Genomic DNA, 24925 nt, shown 5'->3' with positions numbered 1-24925 from the left:
TTCTTTTTCATATTTCTTTGCATTATGGCTTATCCCAGGATACTGAATACAGTTTCCTGTACTATACAGCTAATTCTACATTCCCAATCTTTCTCTCCCTCACCCACCCTCCTTGGCAACCACAGGTCTGTTCTACAGAAGCCTCTAATGTTTCCTCTTCAAGATAAGAAGTTGGAATTCTGTCCTAAGATGCAGTCCTGATGCAGTATCAGAGAAGGTATGTTCAAGCACTGAATTTGTAAGTATACCAACAATTCCTGGCCCAAATGCAGAGGAGAGTCCAAGGGCAAGACACCATATGAGGCCTGAGAATTCAGTGCCACTGGCTTCTCAACAGCTGTTACTCAAAAAACAAACAAACAAAAAGGCAACTCTGGAATGCAAAAGTAATCTTCTCACATTACTTTGCAAAAAGATTTCAAAGTTTCCCAGGACCGAGGAGGCCAGTCTACAACCGAGCTTGCCCGAGAAGGGATTCTTTCCTCCCCTGCCGTCATCCGTGGCCCACAAACACCTGCTGTGTGTCGGTCTGGTGGCTGGGTGAAAAACGCCAGGCTCACTTTCTGTTAACAAAACGCACGTGGATGGGCTCCCCTGGCATCAGAAGCCCATGGGTTTTTGCATGAACAGTTTTAGTCCAAGGAGACGTTTTGATCTCAAAATGTTGAAGCAGCTAAAAAGAGAAAGAGAGAAGGGTTTTAAAATTGGGATAGCAGAAACTCTGCAGCACCTGCACTTTCATCATAGCTCCAGCTGCAGGAAACCAAGGGAACAAGAGATGTGAGAAACAGCATCGTGTCCTGATCGGGAGTCCGGCACATCCAGTGACTTACTGTGAGGCCCATGGAACAGAAATGCAGGCAGGATTGAAACTGAGTAGGATTTTGTGGGGTTCCTGGGCACAAAAGCCTTCATGTCCCCCATTTCTTGCTTGAAAGAAACAGGCTTCATTAGGCCTCCTTGACCTTCCCTGAGTTCCAAAGAGGGAATCACCCAGTTACTAATTAGTGAAGGGAGGGGATGCAGAAACAAGGGGACGGCAGTCAGAGTCCTGATTCCTCCTCAAGGGATACACATAACAGTGTATTAGAGCTCTTCTGCAGAACTAAGGACCCCACCTAGGTGGAAGAGGGTAAACTCATGCTGAACGCAAGATTCCTGGAGCACCGCCCTGTCAGCTTACCATCAACCAACCAGAAGAAAGTCATGCACCCTGCAGCCGCACCCCAAATTTTGCCTAGAAAAGTTTCTCCCCCAAAACCATTGACTAGATCAAGGATTTTGAGCACAAGCCACCCATTCTTCCTGCTTGACTCTAATAAACCTTTTACTGCTCCGAAGTCTGATGTTTTGGTTGGTTTGGCCTCAGTGTGTTGGGCACATGAACTTTGCTTGGTAATAAAATGTTCAAATAACTTATATTTTATTAGCCAGTTCAAAATTCTAACTCTATTGGTTCCACTGTAGGTCTAGAAAAAGAAGGAATCAAAGGAGAAAGGAGAAAAGAACAAAGTGAAATTCCAAGGTTTAGAATCTGCAGCCACCTCAGTGGTGGGACACACACAGCTGTCAGGAGGAGGCAGAGCATCCAGACTTCACCCATTACTGTCCTTAATTTAAATATTCTTCATTTGCACCTTTGATTCCATTTCTCACTTCTATGGTTCCAAAGCAGAAGTAGTCCTATCTCTCAGGGTGAAACTGCAAAGTATCTAAATGACCAGCTTTAAAGAGCACCTAAGTACCCATCAGCCTCAAGCACTAATGTCCCCATCCATTGGCCATGGCCTGATTTTCAAAATCACCTCTAAGCTTAGAGGAAAAAAAGGCAACCTCCTCTACCGACCTCTGTCAGAACTGCACTGGTCCCTGGAGGGGAGGCAGGGCCTGGCTCACAAGCCCATGCGGACAGTGCAGGGGCAGACAGTCACTCTTCCCTCCCCCACTCCAACCACCTAACAGAGCATAGGCGCTGGAGAACCTGTATCACCACGTGGGATGCAGGCGCCCCAACCTGCTCCACCCCGACTCTCCAGCCTCGTCTCCCAGGCAAAGCAACAGTATACACTGATGGGTCCTTCAGGTGAGCTGGGTGGAGGTCAGGCAGGGAGCGGGGCTGCAGTGAAGACACAGACCGAACCACCCCTTGTCATCGTTAGAGAGCCAAGCGCAATGACCCGCGTTCAGGCAGATCTAGAACGCTCTGGCATTGAGAGGCCGTCACCTCAACATCGGATCTCTGACTCTTTGTTCTGACCTCACAGAACTGCTGGCACAGCCCCCGGTGGCGGTGGGAGGACGCACACGCACTTCTCACTCTAAGGCCAACATCCCACATGGATTTTCTGCCTTTCTGCATGGCAGTACATGCTCACTGAAAAAACTATGCAGGAGGCATAAAAACAAAAAACAAGGCCCTCGTTCCACTTCAAGACTCTGCCTCCCAAGGAGCAGAGATGTATCTTCCAAACATTCTCTGTGCGATATGAATGTCTTGTTCCTGATTTCAAGAAGACATATTATTATTGCAGCATTAAAACCAATCCATGCCTTCCCATAGGCCACAGGCAGTCTCTGTTCTGTTGGGATAGACACTATTTATGTGCTGAAGGAAAGCCCTTCCGTTGTTGTTGTGCTAAGAGATTTTCTTCATGAATGGGTGTTGAATTTTATCAGTTATTTTGGGATATGGTCATAAAATTTTGACCTTTAATTTCTCCCGTTGTGATAAATTCTATCCTGAGGTGGGCCATCCTTGCATTCCTGAACATACTTGGTTTGGTGACAGGGCATTTCTGTAAAAAAAAGAAAAATAGCTGTTTGCAGTCTTTTCTTGATTTAAAAATAATCCTCCACGGCATTTGCAGCTATGCCTTTTTTCTCATTCCTAGTGCTGTTTATCTGTGCCTTTCCTTTTTCTTTTTTTCTCTTGGCGATAACAAATAATGATTTTCCCTCTCTACAGTTGCAGTAGAAATGAGAACTCTTGAAGCAAGAACTTCATCAGGTACACGAGTATGTTAACAGAAGCAAATAAAACCCCCGTCCCCACCACCAAACACGCCATTTCTGACCCTTTCCCAGTCCACCCATCTGGGCCCTCAGCTGCCTCTTGTCCTTGGCATCCCTGTAACTGTCCAGGTCATCAGAGCCAGGAGACAGTGAGCTCCCTGCCAGCTGTCTGAACGGCTCCCAGCAAGCAATGAACTCTGCCCGTCAGAGATGTGCCCGTGGAGCCCACAGCATCACTCAGGGAGCCAGGGCCTTCCCAGTCCCTGGGAGCAGACACCGAGAACAGGCGTGCAAACCCCAAAGGCTGCCACCCAGACTCTGTGCACAGACCACTTTCATCCCTCACACACCCAAGAGGCAGGTATCTGGCCCGCTTTGTGGATGAGGAACAGGCTCAGAGAGTTGCGGAGCGGCCTGCCCAGGGTGTCAGAACCACAGACTGGCAGAAAGGGGACTGGAGTCTGTTTGCCTGAAGCCGCCATCCCCTCCACACGGACCTGTCTCCACTTTGTCCACGACTGAGCCTGGCTAGTGTCTGTGGGGCTCATGGCGGGAAGAGACACAACTCGGCCCTGCTGAGCTGCAGCCACTCGCATGCCCATAGAGACGGGATGACCGCACGACGGTCCAGCCACCCCTTCCACACCAGCCTCCCCTGGCAGTGGCCCCTCACCTCCCCCAAGCCTGCCTTCCCATGCCAACCACCCAGAATCCCCGCCAGGCTGGCCAGGCTTCCCCATCCTTTATGCTCTCTGATGCCATCATCTGCAAAGGTCCCAGTCCCTGTGTGTTCTGCCCCGGGCTCCGACAGCCTGCAGGAAGCACCTCAGTGACACGTGGGGAAGTGCAGGTGGGAGGCAGGACGCCTGCCCAGTGCCCCACACCTGCCACGCCACAACGATGGCAAGTGGCTCCAACTCCACTGAAAGCTGAGACTCAGCTTTCTTATCAGTGAAAGGGGGAGATGGGTCCCCAGGCCATCCCCTCATGCTTCCAAAGCCTGGGGTCAACAACAGTAGCTGCGGAACCTTGGGCCAAGGTTTTCCGTGGCAGGCTTCCCAAATCTGCGGGAAAGGCTAATGGGTATAGTTTTCTCTACTACAGGTTTTCTCTTATAAAATTTCCTTCAGACATTGTTTACTTCTAGCCGCAGCCTGAACTCGGATTCTGTACAAGCACAAAAGTAAACACTTGCACACTTAGAGATTCACGTGTAAGGTTTTCTCTCACCAACACCAAGCCTGCCTGAGGTTTTGAAACCCAAACAAGCTGGAGAACCACCTCCCTGTGTAAAAGGCTGATTCACATAAAATGAGGTGATGAAGGGGCCTCGGGGGGCAAGCGTGACATCCTCCCCAGTGACAGTGACAAGAGTGACAAGCTCGGAAAAGAGGAGCCTGGGAGGCCGGGACTTGAACAGCATCCACACGGGTGGGTGGAGCTGCCCCCACGCCCAGCACGTGCATTTTCTTAGACCGAGTGCAGCCCACTGAGTGCAGCCCTCAGAATCACCTGGAACCCACCCCAGACCCACTAAGTGGCTCTCTCTGTGGCCGGGAGCTCCTGGTGACAGGGTGACCCACGGTGTTTGAGGGCCACTCCTCAACATCTCCCATGCACCCATCTGCAGGGCTCCCCTGGGAGCTTCCAATCCCTGCCCACACACACCCCTCCCAGTTCTGCCCACGTGACTCCAAGGAGGAAAGAAGCAAGGACAAGGCAGGCGGCCATGTGACCAGAGATGGCTCTTGCACGGGAGGAGGAGGCTTTTTAACATAAACAAGATTTAACAGGAAGCTCGTAAAGTTTTCAAAATTCTTTTTCCCTTTTTTTCCGCCTAAGTCTTGATCCAGCTGAGCCCAGTCACCTAGACCAAGCCCACGGGCCACTGAGCCCCTAAGTCTTACCTGGATCACGAGCAGGTGGATCTCCAGCTCTGCAATCCTCCGCCCAATGCAGCTTCGAGCCCCGTAGCCGAAGGGGATGGACCCGAAATTGTCAACCCTGCGCAGGTTTCCTTGCCGCAGCCAGCGCTCAGGCCGGAACTCCTTGGCCCGAGGGAAGTTCGCGTCCTCATAGGATGTGGCATAGTGGCAGAGGGCCAGCTGGGTCTGTGCAAACCATAAGAAAAGGAACAAAGAATGGAATCCAGGGAAAGCAGAGCAGAGGCCATAGCCCTGGCTGGGCGGACCCACCAGAGGTGCTCTGGGCTGGGACAAGCCATGTAAGAGCCCAAGAGGCCGTGCAGACCCAGGATGGTAGGTCCCCCTTCAAAGCACACCCCACCCTGAATGAACCTCAATGCCACCGCAGAGAAGGCAATTCAAGTCCTTCAGAAACTACCCCTGAGGGACCTACTGCTTTCACAGAGCCTCCAGGGGAGGGAGCTACAGAAATATCTGACTTTGTTTTTGTCAGAGCGATATCACACAGTAAACCTCTCCTTGCTCCTAAAGCCCCATCTTCATCCTAAAAACACATGCAGAAGAAAAAGAAATCTACAGATATTCACACAGGAACAAGGACATCCTAAACGTGGAAGCAAATTTCCAATCCAGCCTCCCCAGCTCAGCCAGCCCCACTGTGCCCACAAGACTCACGCCTCTGGGAATCAGATACCCGCCAACAATCAGGTCCTCTTGGGTGACCCGGCCATTCCCTGGCAGCACTGGAAACAGCCTGGAGACAGCCAACGGGGGCCAGAAAGGGGTGGAGACTTTCAGAATAGTTTATCAAACATATAAAAGTCTGGATATAATGCCATTTTCATTTTCTAAAAATTAAATGGGAAAATCTTGCAAGAACCTTTGTGGTCCTCAGGAGGACCCAAAAAAGCCTCACACAACATTGTAAAGCAATTATCCTCCAGTTAAAAATAAAAATTTTTTAAAGGTCTCACAGTCAAAAAAGATTACAAAACACAAAGAAAAGCTTCCAATGTGTTATTATGCTCCCAAGAGGAATAATTCTGAATTTCTGAAATACATGCATGTATGGGAACTCTTTATCAAGGAATAGTTCTTAGGACTCAGGGTTCCAGGAAATAAATTCTGAGAACTATACTTTAATTTTCAGACTCTCTGAGAGGTGACCTACGAAAACTCTGAATATAATTTTAATTGACAAATACCACTTAACACACAACTGGCTTTTTTTTTTTTTAAGATTAAATCGCATGCTGAAGATTGAGGATGCAATACGACTTGAAACATCATTATCAAGTCAGGTTTAAGAGAATTATTTTAGTGAGTATTTTGTGAATAACCCTTGTTCCTGGTCATGGCATTCCCTCCATAGAGGAAGTCAGGATCCTGACCCTCACAGGAGGAAGAACCTTTACTGGTCACCTAATCCCACCTCCTCCCACCCAAGGCTGCCCAACACCACTTATATCTGTCATGCTCTGGCCTTCCCCGTGTCGGTAAAGCCCCGTCAGGGAGCAGAGGAGCCTCATTCACTACCTGGCGTCTCCAGCCCAACTCAGAGGTTCACACAAGACCACAGGATCTTGGAAACACATGTGGTAACTGGCCAAACACCCCAGTACATTCTCCTGACCATCACTCTGGTTCTGCTTTATCCTTCAAGGAGCACACTGGGAAACGGCCGGTGAAGCGAATGTCCAGAGTGAGTGCAAAGTTTGAGCGTGGCCCTTAAGACCTTCAAGGGCATTTCCCTTGTAGTCCAGTGATAATGTTTCCCACACCCAACGCAGGGCACACGTTCGGTTCCTGGTGGGGGAACTCCACCCCACATGCTATGTGGTATGGCCACAAAAAAAGAGTAATGAAGATCTTAATGAAGAAATGAATATTTCCAACTCTAAAACAGAACACATTTCTCCTGCTCTGAAGAGAGCAGAGAGGAAATAAAATGGTCATGAGTTCCTCCTTCCTAAACATTTCAGCCACCAAGGGTCACTGGAGTATTGGTTTAGGACCCAGTTTTTAAGTCAAAGCCACAATCATCATGATGAAGAATCAGACATAATGGACACGGTTTTTGGCATAAATTTTGGTGAGCCTTTTACCTCAAGGTTTCCTTAAGCAGAGCTCGGACCAGCGGGACTTTGGGGACGTCTGCGGCTGTGGGAACGTGCCTTTGGCCCAGATTCCTCACGATCTCCCGGTACAGGGCCTGCTGCACTTCTGGGTGCCTTGCGAGGAGATACACTGCCCAGGACAACGTGAACGATGTCTAAGAAAGAAATCGGCAGACAGGGGCACGTGTCTTGAATGAAGCCAAGGATTTCCGCAGCAGGAAGCACTGGGCGTGAGGTCACAAGAGAATAAGTGCAGGTGAAACTCTGTCAGGGCATTGTATGTGTTACCCAAACGGGAGACGATTCCCCTAACTCCTCCAGGTATCCTGGGAAAGTAGTGTCAGCTATGGGATCCAAGTGCTTTTTTCAATAATGAGCTACAGGAAACATTATTTTAGAACTTTTTAAAAATCACTGAAGAGTGGGAATTCCCTGGCGGCCCAGTTAGGTCTCAGTGCTTTTCCTGCCGAGGGCCCCGGTTCAATCCCTGGCCAGGGAACTAAGATCCTGCAAGCCACATGACGTGGCCAAAAATAAAAAATAATCTTAGAAAATCATTGAAGAGTAACTCCCTTCCTCTCCACTGGAGTCTGTGAGCCCACAGGAATGCTGGTCAAGCCTGGAGGTTGTGCCTAGAACTTTCTGCAACCTTCTTTACAAGGGTCACTTGGTTTTGCTAGGAAGGGCCTGAGGCTGCCGATCAAGCTGAGAACCGTGCCACAGGCCTGTGGCTGGGCCAGGCCTGCTCTGGTTGCCCTAATCTAGAGGAGATGTGGGAGTCAGGGAGTTGGGGTGGAGAGGGGGCAGCCACAGGTCTGTTAATGGTCCATTCATTGTTCCCATGCGCTTATCAAGCAAACTACCATATGAGGATTGGACGGCATTTGCACAAAGCAGCATCACTGTTCTACCACTTCTTAGATTGAAGACGGAATTTCTGGTTATTGAGAATAATTCTATTCTATATCCTAGGTTCCAAGATTTTCACTAAAATCAATACTATTATCGACGTGACTATATTTCACTTGCTTGTAAACAAGGACATTCCACAGTAAAGAGCCCTTCCTTTCAACTAAAAAGACTAACTTGAGTAAGTCATTGACATTATTTCCCTCCAACAGATATTACAGATTTTTAGAGGATATAGTCCATAAATGTTTAAAAGACAAGCTCTACTGTAATACATAATATAATATGCAAGTTCCTCTTGTAAATGGTAAGGAAATAAATTAGATGCTTCCGATCAAGAGAACAGAAAATTTCTATTAAAATCACAGTTTCATGGAAAAACCACATGTGGTATAGCCATACAATGGAATGCTGCTGCTGCTGCTAAGTCGCTTCAGTCGTGTCTGACTCTGTGTGACCCCATAGACAGCAGCCCACCAGGGTCTCCCGTCCCTGGGATTCTCCAGGCAAGAACACTGGAGTGGGTTGCCATTTCCTTCTCCAATGCATGAAAGTGAAAGGTGAAAGTGAAGTCGCTCAGTCGTGTCCAACTCGTAGCGACCCCACGGACTGCAGCCCACCAGGCTCCTCCGTCCATGGGATTTTCCAGGCAAGAGTGCTGGAGTGGGGTGTCATTGCCTTCTCCATACAATGGAATACTATTCAGAATTGTTGTTCAGTCACTCAGTCGTATCCGACTCTTTGCAAGCCCATGGACTGCAGCATGCTAGTGTCCCTGTCCCTCACCATCTCCTAGAGCTTGCGCAAACTCAGGGCCATTGAATCAGTGATGCTAACTATTCAATAATAATAATAATAAAGAATAAATATATTTATAGGCAACAATATGCATGAATCTCAAAATTCATTTCACTGTGTGAAGGACGCAAGACACAAAATACATACCATATGATTCCATTTATATAAATTTCTAGAAAAATGCAAACTGATGTACAGTGTCTGCTGTTGCCAGGGGTGGGGGTATGGGAGGGATGGACTGAAATGAGGGTGAAGAACTTGCAGAGATGATAAAAATGTCCAGGATCTTGATGGTGGTGTTGGTTTAAAAAATGATAGCATTTGTATTTATACTGCATCTGTCAACAATCTGTACTGAATTGTACCATTTAAATGGATGCAGTTTGTTGTGCACAAATTATGCTACAACAAAGTTGGCTTTTTAAAATAACATTTTTTTTTTTTTAATGAGCATAACGTTGCAAGCTTTGGCGGGTCCTTTCTGCACCCCCACCTTCCATCACGTGGTGATACTCTTAGTTACCACGAGGGGGCAAGAGTACCACACATCTGGATCAGCTTAGGGCTGGGCTGTGCATTCCAACATTCGTTCCCCACTCAAAGCCACACGAGGTCACATTCACACCGTTAATTAGAATTTTTATTGCTGGAACTGACTGCATTGATTAGTTTGCATTTCATATATATACATTTTGTTTTATTGCTGAAGATCTGTAAGAGTAATGAATTTATGTGAAGTTTTTCTGCTTTTACTTAAGTGACATCATGTCACTAAAAATGTCAACCATAGGTTTTCTTCTCCCTCTAAAAGGGAGATTCATGCTTTCCTCAAGTCCAGGAAGCATTCGTGTGAAGGGAAAACCTTGAGGTAAGCTTTGCTGTTTCATCTTTCCACCCGTTAATCGAAGACAATAACACCTACTTCAGAAGATCCCGTGAGAACAAAAGGATACTTACAGACATGCACAATCACCACATTTACTGCTTAATCTTAATTATTTCACGCAACTGACTTCCTCCACATTACTGAAAGCCTGGCCCTCCTTTTTCCTATTTCACCACTTTCTCAGCATCCCTGTAGCACCCCCGCCCCAGTCAGGGAGCCCGCGGTAACCATCCAGTGTGCGGGTCCCACACTTCCGCCATGCCCGGCAACCGCTCAGAGGTGCGTCTGAGCGTGGACCATCCAGTGTGTGGGTCCCACACCTCCCCCATGCCCAGCAACCGCTCAGAGGTGCGCCTGCGCGTGGATGGCGGCGGGGGCAAAGCTGCTTTTATTGACGTGAACACAGGGTACTCACTTTTCTGCACCTTCATTTCTCACTTAGCAATAGGGTACAGAATTCCCTCCAAATCAGTGGTCAGCGCTTTGTTTCATTCTGATATTGAGCTCTCCTTGGTCATAGTATATTATCCATCTGCTACACTGATTGAATCTATTCATTCAGATTTTATTTTAAACTGATACATACACATATTAAAGCAAACTGCTTATTAAACATTTCTTTCCTTACGCTTCCTTTAGCAGGTTTTGAAGTTATGCTGGCCTTATCAAATGAACTGGAGAGTTTTCCATAACCCAGAATATTTTAGGTGATAAATAAGAGGGCTTTTCATGTCTGTGCTCTCTGCATTTCTGATATTATGAAACAATGGAGAAACGTTTGCAAATCAGGATTTTAAACTTTAAAGCGTGTTATTTAGCACAGGAACTCTAGTTAATGCTCCCTGGTGACCTAAATGGGAAGGCAGCCCAAGGAGGAGGGGATACACGTCTACATGCGGCTGATTCACTTGGCTGTACAGCAGAGACTAACACAACATTGGAAAGCAGCTATACTCCAGTAAAAAAAGTCATAAAATATTTTTAAAAACTGTTACTTTGTGTGCATGATTGTGGAACTGGGTTATGTTCTTTACAGAATTCACTGTGCACCTTAGTTTTACATTTTACATATATTTTTAAAAAGAGAAAAAGTGGAGTTTTCTCCTGGAGACGTGCAGCAGCGAAGCAGACGCTCAGCTAGTACAAACACGCACAGTCCTTTTGAAGCATCCGCCATCCCTCGGATTTCCGTCGGATTTCTTAGAAAGGTCCTAGACTCTAACCATTGTGTGTCTGTTGAGAAAGAAGGACGCGTGAGAGCTCACCGTGTCTACACCGGCCAGCAGCATCTCGGTCATGTTGGCGTAGATTTCCTCCAGGGTCAGTTCCTGGCTGAGGAAGAGGTAAGTGAGCAGCCCTCCTCGCACTCTCTCTCCTCTTTCCATCTGGCACCGTATGTCCCTCAGCTTGTTGTCAACATGAATTTGGCCTGTTTGAAAACAGTGTTTCTTTTGGAAGAAGTTTGGTTAAGAATCACCTCTTCAAGTGATACAAATGAATTTATTTACAAAACAGACTCACGGAACTTACAGTGGGGGAGGGCGACTAGGGCAAGATGGGAGGCTAGGATAGTTAGGGAGCTGGGGATGGACATGTACACAGTGCTGTATTTAACGTGGACGACCAACAGGGACTTCTTGTATAGCACATGGAACGCTGCTCAATGCCATGCGGCAGCCTGGAAGGGAGCGGGGTTTGGGCAGAATGGATTCATGCTATGTGTGTGGCTGAGCGCCTTTGCTGCCCACCTGAATCTAACACAATGCTGCTAATCAGCTATACTCCAGTACAAAAAAAAAAAAAAAAAAAGAATCTCCTCTTCAGTCTCAATTCCCTCTTCATCCCTCCAATAACTTCTTTCAATGTTTGACAGGTTCAGAATCTAGACAAGCCCCCATTGGTTTACTGCCAACCTTGGAACTTCATCCATATGCTTGTTTGTATAAATGAATAATGGTTGGGAACTGCCTTCTATTTGCAAGGTGGGATGCTACTGGGTTCATGAATTGTTGAATAAACCCAACTAGGTACTTACATATACTCCAAAGAAAGAAAGATAAATATCTCTTCTTTTTGTAAAATAATCTATAAAGTATTTGCAAATGTTCGTTTTTCTACTGTAATAGCCAAAAAAGCTGTGAAGTAACAAGAATATAGATCCTTTTTTCCCACTGTGTTTCCAGAAGGGAGAATGAATGAGGGAAAGGGCCAAATTACTGCAGAAAGATGCTAGAATATTATATATATATCAGAACTCATATACGCAAATGAGGGAATTCCCTAGTAGTCCAATGGTTAGGACTCCAAGCTTTCACTGTAGGGGATGAAGTTCGATCCCTGGTCAGGGAACTAAGATCCCTACAAGCAGCACAGTTTGGCCAAAAAAAAAAAAGAGAAATCAAATGAATGCTGACCTCCAAGACACTTCTTTCAATGTTAATATTGTTCTAAAAACATAGTTCTAGACATCTTGGAAATCTTGCACTTTGAAAATTCTTTTATACTAAAATTTTTAACCATATTGGAAAACTAATCTTACTTTGTTCATCTCAAGTTGGGTTGGAGCAAATGGTTTCTCCCAGCTTGTTTTCACCCAGTAAGCAACAAATGAATTTGTCCAAAAAAGCCTCCATTGAGAATGTTTCAATGATTTAAGCAATGACAAAATGATTGGACTAAAGACATCATCTCCCATAGTCAACACTTACTTGCACCTATCCTTGCAAGCATGTTGGTTAAAATTAAGAGTTTAAAAATGAGAAATCAATCACATTACTTGTGGTCACACCCCACATGCTTTTTGCTCCTTCAGAAAACCAGGCTAAGAGTTCTTGAGTCCAAACAGCACATAACTTCACCAGGGCATCCCCTGCAGTGATCCCACTGTCTGTGTGAGTGTGAGACACACAAGCAGCGGGGAAGTCAGGCCCACCCGGCTCTGCAGCAGGTGCCCCCACTCTTCTCTTACTGAATTCGAAGAGTCCATCCCAGGACCTGCAGAATTCCTGCCAGGGTTTGGGGATGAGCAGGCGGAGCCACCTAGGGATGGCGCCGGCATACATGGAGGTCTTGAACGTGCAGAACATGAGCGCCAGGGCCTCGATGTAGTCTGCGGTCAACTGCGGGATGCTGTTCCCCAGACAGCCCAGGCGACTCTCATAAAGAATGGTGGCCACTCCTGCACAGGGGAGAGGTTACAGCTTTTCTCCTTCCGGATTATCCACAGAATCAACATGAGATACCTGGCCATAAAAGTAGCTACCCCCGAGGTTTTCCTCTATCAGATTCTGATCCTCAGGACGTTGTGCGTTCGGTGATGACTGACCCTCGGCCTCACCATGCCCTCAGGTCAACAGTCTGTTCAAGACCCACGAGGCAAAATTCCCAACCTTTCAGCCAATTGCCCGAGTTTGGGGAGTTAAAAGGTGGCTCTTCCTGGCCACACATCAGGGAGCCCCAGACCTGAGAGCTAAGGGGGCAGAGGAAAGGGCTGCCAAAAAACCAGGGAAGAGCAGGATTTCTCAGTGTATTTACAACTCACTTCTCTTGATTTTATGACTATTTTTAGAGAACATTAATGCCAGAACTTTAAAAAGTTAACTTAAAAACTAAATTTGAAGCAAGCTAAACTAATTTTTTTTTTAAATGGGAAACCTGGGCTTCCTTGGTGGTCCAGCGGGTAAGACTCTGCACTCTCACTGCAAGGGACATGGGTTCAATCCTTAGCCTGCGAATAAATAGTAAAAGTGGGAAATCTAATAGAATTCTCCAAAAACTCAGGTTCAGAAAAAATGTTTGGTATGCTACCTTTTTTTTTTTAAGTAAAAAGAAGACTCACATGTACTTCTACCTTTTTTTTTTTAAGTAAAAAGAAGACTCACATGTATTTCTTCGTACATATGTAAAATATCCCTTGAAGAAACTGGTGACCTAGCTGGGTCAGGAGAGAAGCAAACTTTTCCATGAGTACCCGAACCACGGGAATGTACTACCCATCTAACAAGGGCTTTAAAAGCTAGAATGAGTGCAGTACACACCCTCTCAATTTCTGCTGCGTCTTTTAAGCTTGGCGGTGCCGGGTCTTAGTTGCAGCATGTGGGATCTAATATGCTGCCCGGGGATCAGACAGGGGCTCCCTGCATTAGGAGTGCAGAGTCTTACCCACTGGGCCACCAGGGAAGTCCCTCTGTTGCTTTTTAAATTGTGCTAAAACAAAATGTATAGTAATTAGGAGCTCTTGAGTTAGAGAGGCCTGAATTTGGAACAAAGTTTCTGCCATTAAAAACGGACAGTAGTTTTTCAGTTTCCCCATTTGTAAAACAGTGGTGGTCACTCTGGTTCCGTTAGCACTGTGAGGATTACACATACATACATACGGGGCTTAGCACATTGTTTGGGACACAGGAAATGCTCAATGATAACAAACATATTTTGGCAAACGTCCATTCTTCCATCTTTTCCACCACCTGACTTCACTTCACCTTCCATTGAGTATTTGAAGAAAAGGTCATTGATGTTGGTCACTGTATCTCCATCTTCTGCCTGGCTCTTGAGGAAGTAGATTCTTTTAATTAAATCAGCAATAACTTGGTTGATTTCTCCTGCAAAAATGGCCACATCTTTCGGTTTCAGAATTCTTTGTCTCAACACACTTCTCATCTTGAGCCACTGTTCACCCTCCCTAGAATAAAGTGAATTCCAAATAATCTTACTTATATCAATATTCTGGGAAGGAATTCAGGATATCTCTACAAAAATTTCCTAGCAATAGTCAACAAGATCTGCCAATCCAAATGGAATGACGATAGGATAGACACGACAAAGCGAGGGGAGTGATGGTGTCACTCCCCAGCTCATGTATAAGGACAAACAGGCAAGAACAGAATCTCTGAACTGATGGGAACTGGGCCAGGGGACCAGCGGATGCACTGTGCTCTCCTCCCTGCTTGAGGCTGTGCCGATTCACTCTCAGAAGACACAAAGGTGTATAAAAACAAAATAATAACCAGAGCAGTTATGAGACAGGAATCTCACAAGGCAATCAATGCTGACGTTCCGAGACCCTCCTGGAGGTCTCCTACAATAGCTCACCACCCTCACCCCGGTCCACAGGCGGGCTCTGTGAGCTTCAGCCACCTCAGGGGTCATCACATGGACACCTAAAGCCACGAAGTGTCGCCTGAGAAACAGTTTCTCTCCATCACTTGGTCAGTGGGACCTCCCACCTGTCCCTGCCATCAAGTCTCTTCCCAGGGGATTTCAGGAGATCTCAGGAGACCACACAAGAGGCTCTTTTGAGATGGCTCCCCTGGGAGTTCTGTGTTTTATTAACAGCTGGTTTTAGGAGCCCAGTAATTCAGGGAGGGAGTCTCCCTGGGCTCCCTGCTCCTGCTGAGGCTCAGCCTGGCTCCACATACTCACGCAGAGATAAGGCCGGTGGATCTGCCCCGCAAGTCTCGGTACTCCTGCCAGGATCCCATGTTGGCTCTCTGGGGCGAAGCCCCCTCCGCGCGGAGAACCTGAGCCACCAGGTCTCGGTCTGCAACAGATACTACAAACTGAGGACCAAAGTGAGACTTGAAGATTTTTCCATATTCCCGTGTGTGCTTCTGCTGCAATACCAAGGAGAAATCAAAAAAGTAAAAAAAATACACAGATATGACACACCTTCAATACAGACACTCCTAGGTGTCAGGGGAGCAGAACACTGGGGAGAGGGAAGCTCTACAGCATACAGAACTGATCAGACTGGCCGCTTTACTTGCGGTTATCAAGGGGGAAAGGAGTGGGGAGGGAACAACTGGGAGACTGGGGCTGATGTACACACACTATTAAATACAAAATAGATACCTAATAAGGACCTGTTGTATAGCACAGGGAACTCTACTCAGTTCTCTGTAATGACCTGTAAGGGAAAAGAATCTGAAAAAGAGTGGATAACAATATATGTGTAACTAAGTCACTTTGCTGTACACTTGAAAGTAACACAGCATTGTAACTCAACTCTGCTGCTGCTGCTGCTAAGTCGCCTCAGTCGCGTCCGACTCTGTGCGACCCCATAGACGGCAGCCCATCAGGCTCCACCATCCCTGAGATTCTCCAGGCAAGAACACTGGAGTGGGTCTATACTCCAGTAAAAATTAATTTAAAAACAAGAAGGCCATGTTAAATATTCCTGGGATAAACATATTTTCACATCATTAATCATATCCACAGAAGTTTTCTTAATTCTTTAAAGATGTGTATTTAAAAATAACTTAAGTGTGTGAAGCAACAAGAGGAATGGGGTGTAGATGAACTAACTGCAGGGTCTAAACTGTCCGCTGAGTCAAACGTCCTCTGCCGGCTCCTTTCCCCTTAGGCCCTCAGCAGCCCACCCAGCCTGCCCCCTCGAAGAAAGCTGCCTGTGGGCAATATGTAATGAACCTGTGAAAATATCTACAGCAAGAAAATGAAAGAAAAGGCACCCAGATTAGAAAGGGAAAAATAAAGCTATCACTATTCACAGATGCCATGATCTCACATATAGAAAATTCTAAGATACCTGCTAAAAAAAAAAAAATCAGAACTAATAAATATGTTCAGTAAGCTTACAGAATATAAGATCAATATACAAAAATAAAATTGTATTTCCATACACTAGCAATGAACAACCCAAAAATAAAATTAAGAAAACAATTCCATTTGCAATAACATCATAAAGAATAAAACATTTGGGAACACAGTTAATAAAAGAATTGCAAGACTTACACTCTGAAAACTACAAAAATCATTGAAAGAAATTAAAGAAACATACACAAATGGAAAGATAATCCATGTTAAAGGAAAGAAAAACAATATTATTAAGATGGTAATACCTCCCAAACTGATTCATAAATTCAGCATAATGCCCATCAGAAGTCCAGCCACTCAGAACAGCAAACGCAATCTTTTTTAAAAAAGCAAAGTTGAAGGCCTAACATTTCCCTGTTTCAAAGGTTACTATGAAAGTAATGAAGACAGTGTGATACTGCCCTAAGGATGGACATCTAAATCATTGGAATAATTGACAGCTCAGAAATAAACCCATACATCTATGGTCAATAGATTTTCAACAAGGGTGTGAAGACAATTAAATGGGGAAGAATAGACTCTTTAAGATACGATGCTGGGAAAATTGGATAGCGACAAACAAAAATTAAGGTGTACGCTAGTCTCACACCACATTCAAAAACTACCTGAAAATGGACCAAAGACCAAAACATCAGCGCCAAACCCACAAGACTCTAAGAGGAAAACACAGGGAAAAACATTCATGACCTAAGATTTGGCAGTAGTGTCTTAAGATATGATACCAAATGCATGAGCAACAAAAGAAAAAATAGATGTTTGGACATCTCACAATTTGTACATATGCTTCAATTTTTAAATGTGTTTCACTATCAAGAAAGTGAAAGACAATCCCTAGAATGGGGAAAATATTTGCAAAGTACATATGGACAGAGATTTATGTCAGAATGTATAGGAAACTACCAACAGAGAAGAAAACAAATAACTCAATTAAGAAACTGGGCAATTATTTGAATGGACACTTCTCTAAAGAAGGTCTCAAAATGTCTAATAATCACATGGAAGAAGCTCAACATCATTAGTCACTGCTGCTGCTGCTGCTAAGTCGCCTCAGTCGCGTCCGACTCTGTGCGACCCCATAGACGGCAGCCCACCAGGCTCCCCCATCCCTGGGATTCTCCAGGCAAGAACACTGGAGTGGGTTGCCATTTCCTTCTCCAATGCATGAAGGTGAAAAGTGAAAGTGAAGTCGCTCAGTCGTGTCCGGCTCTTCGCGACCCCACCAGGCAGCCCACCAGGCTCCTCCATCCGTGGGATTTTCCAGGCAAGAGTACTGGAGTGGGGGGCCATTGCATTAGTCGCTAGGGACATGTAAATCAAAAGCACAATGAGATACCACTTTGCATGCACTAGTATGCTTATACTCAAAGGACAGGTAATAATAAGTACTAGCAAGAATGTGGAGAAATCAACACCTTCTTGTACTGCTGCTAAGTCACTTCAGTCGTGTCCGACTCTGTGCGACCCCATAGACAGCAGCCTACCAGGCTCCTCTGTCCATGGGATTTTCCAGGCAAGAACACTGGAGTGGGGTGCCATTGCAGCTACTTTAGAACAGTCTATGCTGCTGCTGCTGCTAAGTCGCTTCAATCGTGTCTGACTCTGTGTGACCCCATAGACAGCAGCCCACCAGGCTCCCCCGTCCCTGGGATTCTCCAGGCAAGAACACTGGAGTGGGTTGCCATTTCCTTCTCCAATGCATGAAAATGAAAGTGAAAGGGAAGTCGCTCAGTCGTGTCCGACTCTTAGCGATCCCATGGACTGCAGCCTACCAGGCTCCTCCATTCATGGGATTTTCCAGGCAAGAGTACTGGAGTGGGGTGCCATTGCCTTCTCCAAGAACAGTCTATACAGAGTTACTATTTGACACAGCGATTGCACTTCAAGAAATAGACCCCAAAGAAATGAAAACATGTGTCTGCACAAAAACTTACACTGAATATTCCTAGCAGCATTACTTGTAACAGTCAAAAGGTGGGAACAATCCAAATGTCCATCAGCTGATGAATGAATAAGCAAAACGTGGTCTGTCCATACCCTGGAATATTATTTATCCATAAACAGGAATGAGGTACTGATACATGTTACAACATGGGTGAGCCTTGAAAACATGATGCTCAGTGAAGGAAGCTAAACACAAAAGACCACATATTGTATGATTCCACTTACATGAAATGTCCAGAATAGGCTAATCTATAAAGATAGAAAGTAAATCATCAGTAGTTGCTTAAGGCTGGGGGAAACGGAGGGTAGGTGAGTAATAGCTAAAGGATATTATATTGTATTCTCTAGGGTTTCTTTTTAAGGTTACGAAAATATTCTATATTTGTTTGTGGTGATGGTTGTATACTTCAAGTAAGAGAACTGTATGATATGTGAATTATATCTCAGCGAAGTTGTTACCAAAAAAGGAGATCACAATAAATGTAAATGAGTTAATCTGTCCAGTTAAATAACTAAGGAAGGAAGGAGAGAAGGAGAAAGGATGAAAGATAAGTGCCCTCAAGCATGGCTCAGCATGACAAAGGCAGGGCTGAGCGTGGCGGAAATGACTGCGTTTCTCTTTGGCATCTGCCAACGTTTCTTATCACCCCTATTCTCAACCACGGAAATGGCAGGCCAGAGAGTCTGTCATCTCTCCACTCTTCTGCTCTCAGGTGGAAGCTGTTTGCTTCTTTACGGGCCTGGTTAAAGTCCCGCTGCCTGGAGATGAAGACACTCAGACTCAACTGGGATGTGTCAGGTGCCAAAGGACCACTCGGCCTAACCAAAAGGTGACCCCAGAAGGGCGTTTCTCCAGGTCTCTGATAGGATGGCTGTTACAGGAAGGACTGGGAGAGGGGCCATTCCTCAGGGAAATCCAGCTACTGAATGGGTACAATCAGACAAGGGAGCAACTGACCAAGGGGCAGAAAGAACCAAATGAAGGAACCAAGTTTATGGCCCTTTTAGTGGAAGGCCATGGAATGATACAGTCAGCCAGACTCAGTTTGTTTAGCCAGATGGAGCACAAACTCTGGAGTTGGCATCTCGGGTCACAGATGGGTGACCTTGGGAAGTTAGCTTCCACTGTGCCTCAGTTTCCTCATCTGCAAAATGGAGAAATAATAGAAATTACCTCCCAGAGAGGACTTAGAACTGTGCCTGGGCAACCATGAAAAGAGTTCTAGAAGTGTCCATTCTTCTTATGTATTGGTTATTACTACAGCTTACAAAGCCCTCACAATAACCCATGAGATGGATGACGAATGTTAGACGTCTGCACAGAGGAGGAAACCACAGTCCAGAGAGAATAACTGATTGGCCAAGACGCCACAGGTGTTTGCAGATCGCTGGTACGTAACTCGGGACCCTTCCACTCTGTCACACCAGGCACCCTGATCACTTTCTGCTCTGCCACTAACTAGCTGTGTGACCATGGCCAAGTCACTCACACAAGACTCTGGGTGTTTGCCACACGTAAAGTGAAAGACCTGGATCCTATAGCTGGCATTCTGTGATTACAAGTCGAGTGAAAGGAAACTGGAGTTGAGATAACAGAATAATTCTCTTCCTCCTTAGAACGGCAGTAGGGCTGATCTGGAGAGCACCGCGAAAGGGTTATACTAGAACCTTATCCAGTCTAGAGCAACCTGTATTAAACATGCCAACAAATAATAAATAATGTTTTTACCATATTTGAAAACTATCATCCTGATATCTTATGTTCAGATTCCACATGGAAAAGAGAGGAAATCATTTTTGACCCCTAGAAACATGTCTGGGAAGAAATTGTGTAGGGCTCATGTGGCAGATGGCAAGATGGGGGCCAACTGGAATTTTAGTCAAATTTAAATTGCTCCTCTTTCTCCACAGTCTTTTTCTATCAATGAAATTTCCGCTCCTCCAACAGTAGCCCTGGCCTCTGCACCATCTGGTAGGTTAATGATTGAGGGAATGGATGAATGACCAAAACCCAGGTGGATGGTTACAAAATCTTCCTCTGAGAAGTTTCTGAAGGTTGAACGGTAAGCTTTAAACAAAAGGAAGGAGTAGTGGGGGCGGAGGGTGTTCTCGGAAGAGGTCCCAGAAATGACAGCCGGTGCTGGGGTGGCAGCCCTGAGAAAACGACGGGGCAGAGTGGGCAGCAGCTGCCCGGCAAGTGAGAGAGACCAGATCTGCCGGCCTTAAAGGTGAGGGTCACCTTGCAATTAAAGGTTTGAGGTGGGCATGGGAAGGGCAAAACTCTGGGTCAACGTGAGCCACCGTAGAATGAGCGGGCTTCCCTACACTCCGATAGGGTTGTTGGACCGGTTGGGTTCTTCCTAAGGCCCTGCCCAGCCCTGGCTTGACGCCGAGACTCAGGAACCTTCCTCTGTCTTCTCATCACTTGGAGGTTACATAACCCGGAGCCTCCGAACCCCCGCTATTTGGGGGATTTTGTTTTTCAATTAGAAAACACCAGCAAAGAGGACTAAAAGCATATGCAACAAGTCCTCGGCCGCGAAAAGACCCACAGGGCTCCTCGCCCACCGCGTGGAGAGACGGTCCTCTTGGGCCTCCCCGGAGGCCGTCGGGGAAGGCCCGGCGGCTGCCCTCTCCCCCTCTCCTCCGCAGGCCCGCGCGCGGGAGCCCGCAGGAGCGCACGGCGCGCGGGGCCCAGGGCTCCCGGGCGCCCCCCGCCCGCGACCTGCCCTCTGGCGCCCCTCCTCGGGTCACTCAGAGCCCCCTCCCCGGCGCGCCCCCCAGTGAACCCTTCCCGGCGTCTCCTCCTCGGACGTCCCTCCTCAATGCCCCCTCCCGAGGTCCCCTCTCCGGCGCGCTTCCCGGGATCCTCTCCCGGGACCCTTCCCCGGCGCTCCCTCCCCGGCATCCTTTTCCGGGGTTTCTTTCCGGAGCTCCCCGGGCTTCCCTCGTTGGCGTCTTTGCCGCGTCTCCTTCCCGGCGCTCCGTCCCCGGCGCCCTCCCGCCGGAAAGAGCCCCCGCGCGCCGCTACCTGGATCTCGTGGATGCGGCTGAAGCCGTCCTTCCCAAAGAACTCCACCAGGTTGGCGAGGGTCCGGGGCCCCGGCATGGCGGCGAGGCTTCGGGGCCCCTCTGCCCGGCCCCCGGCCTGCGACGCCCCTGGCCGCCCCGCTCCTTTGTCCTCGGCCCGCGCCCTCGCCGGGAGCCCGGAGCTGGCCAGCCGGGGCTGCCCAGCGTCCCAGCCGCCCAGAAGCCCGCTCCTCCCGGCCGCCGGGCTCGGACGGGCTTTCAGGATCCGCTCCAGCAGAGCCATTGCGATCCCGTGCGTTGGTCGGTTTGAGCAGTTTTTTTGTTTCGAGGGCTGCTCTTTGAGGTTACTCTCTGCTCCGTTTTAACTTGTTCGAGCAGCGCTCCTTCGAAGTACTACGGCCCGGGCATCAGTTTACACAGACTTTTATTGAACGCTCCCTCCCCTAAGGCTGGGGAAAAGGGGGGTGGTCTGTGATTAGACTGCAACAGAAACGAAGCGATTATTATGTTTTCTTCACATCGATTAATTAAGCGTTCCTTGAGACCGCAAAGTTTTAAGGTCAATCCCACTTCCAAGCATGGCCAAAGAAAGAAGTCGACTGAGATTTTTTTACATTATTTCCTTCCTTAAAAATTACTATTGACGAAAGAAAGCTAATTTGCTCCTTTTGTATTTTAAAACCTGTTCTTTGTGATTTCAAGTTATGCAATTATAATTCGATCCCGAAATGAGAACAAAAATGTTGGATGACTTTGCGATCCCTCACAGTGTTGTAAAATGACCACATTATTACTTTAGCACAAGTTTTCATAATGAAAAATATGCTGCCTCCATTGAAGGTTTTATAGGTCTCCTTAATTTTATCCCAGCACACAGTACAGACTGGAAGTGCTAGTGAGGACCTGTGGTGAGGGCTGAGTGACTTCTTGAACATTTGGTGTTTTTTGTCTCCAGCAAGGATTGGTCCTGTTGCACAATGCCTAGAGAAAGGAACACACCTCCAGGCGAAAATGAGAAGGAAGAGGACTTTGCTAACATAGGTTCAGATGGCAATGCCAAGCTGCACAGGAAAGTGGGCTGTAAAGGAGGCGCTTGGCACAGGAGGGGCAAGAAATGTGTCATCTGGTTTCAGGAAGGCAGCCCAGATTCTGAACTAGTTATTCAACAACTTACTCTGAAAACTGAGAACATTATTCAAAGATTTCATGCAGTTTGTTCTTCTACATCTAAATGTGGTTTTTTTTAAAGCCTACAAAATATTGTTACTTTTTGATTAGTAGTTTATACCTTTACAACTCTGTTAAATGTGCATTTCTTTTAAATAATCATAAGTAGGTAAGTGAAGCAAAGAAGACCATAGTTTCTAACAAGTACTTAGTTATTCCATTTTTAGGAAGTACTTAGCAACTCTTATTTATAAGGTACTATTGCTGTAAGGGACTCAAAGTGTAAGATATTAATCCTGCCTTCAAGGAGCTCATAACCCACAAGGAGAATAAAACAGTACACAAATACACACCAGATTAGCATAAGTGCCATGAAGCTGATACAGAATATGATTGGAATTTGTGGGGAGGAGAGATCATACCTCCTACTAGGGTAGGAAAGAGTAGTGCAGGAGAGAGCCCTTCTGAAGGAAGGAGTCTTTTAGGCAGGGTTTGAAGAGAGGGCTCAACTTTAATAGGCAGAAGTGGGGTAGCAGTTCAGCTAGAAGGCAGAATATGAAGAATGGCACAATCGCTCTGTTCCTAGAGATGTTTTGAAGTATTTTTGAGGGTTCCTGCTCAATGGCACCCCACTCCAGTACTCTTGCCTGGAAAATCCCATGGACGGAGGAGCCTGGTGGTCTGCCTGGTGGGGTCGCGAAGAGTCAGACACGACTGAGAGACTTCACTTTCACTTTTCACTTTCATGCATTGGAGAAGGCAATGGCAACCCACTCCAGTGTTCTTGCCTGGAGAATCCCAGGGACGGGGGAGCCTGGTGGGCTGCTGTCTATGGGGTCGCACAGAGTCGGACACAACTGAAGCGACTTAGCAGCTCCTCAGGAACAAAGAAATCATTAAAGAACCATATATATAAAAGGTGATTCAGTCCACTCTACATAAAAAACAGCTAAAGACAGATTTATGTATATAATGGTTTAAAATACAGCCAGTTCTCTATTAGGGTAATTAAGATAAAGACTTTAGTAAAGAGAGGAAAGTGACAGAGAGTAAGAGGATATAAAGAAATTCAGGAAGGAAGGAAGATTTAACTGTGCACAGTCACAGGTTTTCATTGAACATCCTTGCTCTCGGGTCTTCTAGCTTCATAACTGCAGATACAAATAAAGTTGTCTGCTCTTGATATTTGGCTCAAGCTCAGTGAAAATAAGCAAAAGGCTATTTTAGAGTCTCAGTTCGTTGGTATAAATTATCAAGCTGAAATTCTGCAATGAAACAGTATACTATCTTGTAGCTAATTATTATAGCAGGAAACACATCTGAATCCAGACATGGAATAAATCATTTAGATTGGGAGAATTTGTTTGTGTGATAATCAAAAGTAATTGTAAAAGTAACTATTACTTTGGTCTATCCAGGTTTCTTCTTATGAATATTGCTTTGTTCTTTTTTTTAAAGATTTTTTGATATGGACCATTTTTAAAGTCTTTATTGAATTTGCTACAATATTGCTTCTGTTTATGTTTTGGCTTTTTGGCCCCAAGGTATGTAGGATTTTAGCTCCCTGACCAGGGATCCAACCTGCACTCCTTTCATTGAAAGGTGAAGTCTCAACCACTAGGGTACCAGGGAGGTCCCTGCTTTGTATTTTTTTAGAAAGGGTTATTTAAAACAAATGATTCTCGTAATTGTGGGGAAGTCTAGTGGGGAGGAAACAAAGGATGGAACGTTATAAGAATCTTAAAAAAAAAAGGCAAAAAAAAAAAAACTGAAAAAAGAATTCCAGCATAGGAAAATACCACCCATGTGTTTGTCCCCTTCTCCCCCGGTGAGCAAGAGAAACAGATATGAGACTCTGAGTTCCAGGAGACAGAACAGCACCATCTGTCCCCATCTGACCTGAAACCAGACTTTGTACAGATGTTTTCCCTCAAGAAAAACCAGTCTGTTGGCAGTACATTGGGAAACAATGAGTTGCCCTTCCCCAACAAAAAACAGGAAAATAAGATTGCCCTCTAAAAGTTAGACAAATAAACACACAAATAATTAGCCATCTGTGGAAGTAAAACCAAGAGATGGTCTTCAACATCTCTCAAAACTCCAACGAAGGGGACCTCAGATACATCTCAGGATGCAGAACTGGAACGTGGGGCCTGTTAGTTAAGCAAAGCTCAACAAAGCGTATTCCTGGAATAGAACAAGGATGATCAAACTGGATCTCAGAAAAGATAGCGACCATACAAGACGTTCTAGGAAACAAGATTCTGAACTCCAAAAATCCAAACTTGCTAATCATGGTACATGCGTGCTCTGTCGTGTCTAACTCTTTGCAACCCCATGGACTGTAGCCCACCAGGCTCCTCTGTCCGTGGGATTCTCCAGGCAAGAATACTGGAGTGGGGTGCCATTTCCTCCTCCAGGGATCTTCCCGACCCAGGGATCGAACCCGCATCTCCTGTCTTTCCTCCATTGGCGGGCAGATGCTTTACCACTTAGCCACCTGGGAAACTGGTCATAGAGGGGCAGGA

The 24925-nt window shown here is 46.2% G+C and overlaps 1 protein-coding gene across 2 annotated transcripts; it reads right to left on the bottom strand.

Annotated features, from left to right (window-relative positions):
- Positions 1 to 22571, bottom strand: LOC129646144 (cytochrome P450 27C1). 2 transcript variants are annotated; one of them, XM_055571909.1, is made up of 9 exons: positions 21232 to 22571; positions 15069 to 15259; positions 14129 to 14328; positions 12616 to 12825; positions 10913 to 11076; positions 7043 to 7209; positions 5613 to 5691; positions 4920 to 5123; positions 1 to 673 (listed from the first exon to the last, which is right to left on the bottom strand). In XM_055571909.1, exons 1-9 carry the CDS (start codon positions 21511 to 21513, stop codon positions 557 to 559), a joined length of 1614 nt encoding a protein of 537 aa, XP_055427884.1. In that variant the 5' UTR covers positions 21514 to 22571; the 3' UTR covers positions 1 to 556. The 2 variants fall into 2 exon arrangements, with proteins under 2 accessions (XP_055427884.1, XP_055427883.1); XM_055571908.1 differs by having other exon boundaries at positions 15069 to 15186; positions 21232 to 21346.
- Between the last annotated feature and the right edge of the window lie 2354 nt (positions 22572 to 24925).

This window comes from Bubalus kerabau, chromosome 3 (assembly GCF_029407905.1).
Source record: "Bubalus kerabau isolate K-KA32 ecotype Philippines breed swamp buffalo chromosome 3, PCC_UOA_SB_1v2, whole genome shotgun sequence".
Taxonomy (NCBI): Eukaryota; Metazoa; Chordata; class Mammalia; order Artiodactyla; family Bovidae; genus Bubalus; species Bubalus kerabau.
This window is presented reverse-complemented; position numbering and strand designations above follow the sequence as displayed.

Coding starts and splice junctions, on each gene's coding strand:
- LOC129646144 (XM_055571909.1), bottom strand. CDS start 21,513: ATGGCTCTGCTGGAGCGGATCCTGAAAGCCCGTCCGAGCCCGGCGGCC. Junction 11,077..12,615: donor GGATGGACTCTTCGAATTCA/GTAAGAGAAGAG, acceptor GTTTTCAAACAG/GCCAAATTCATGTTGACAAC. Junction 7,210..10,912: donor TGCTGGCCGGTGTAGACACG/GTGAGCTCTCAC, acceptor TTTCTTTCTTAG/ACATCGTTCACGTTGTCCTG.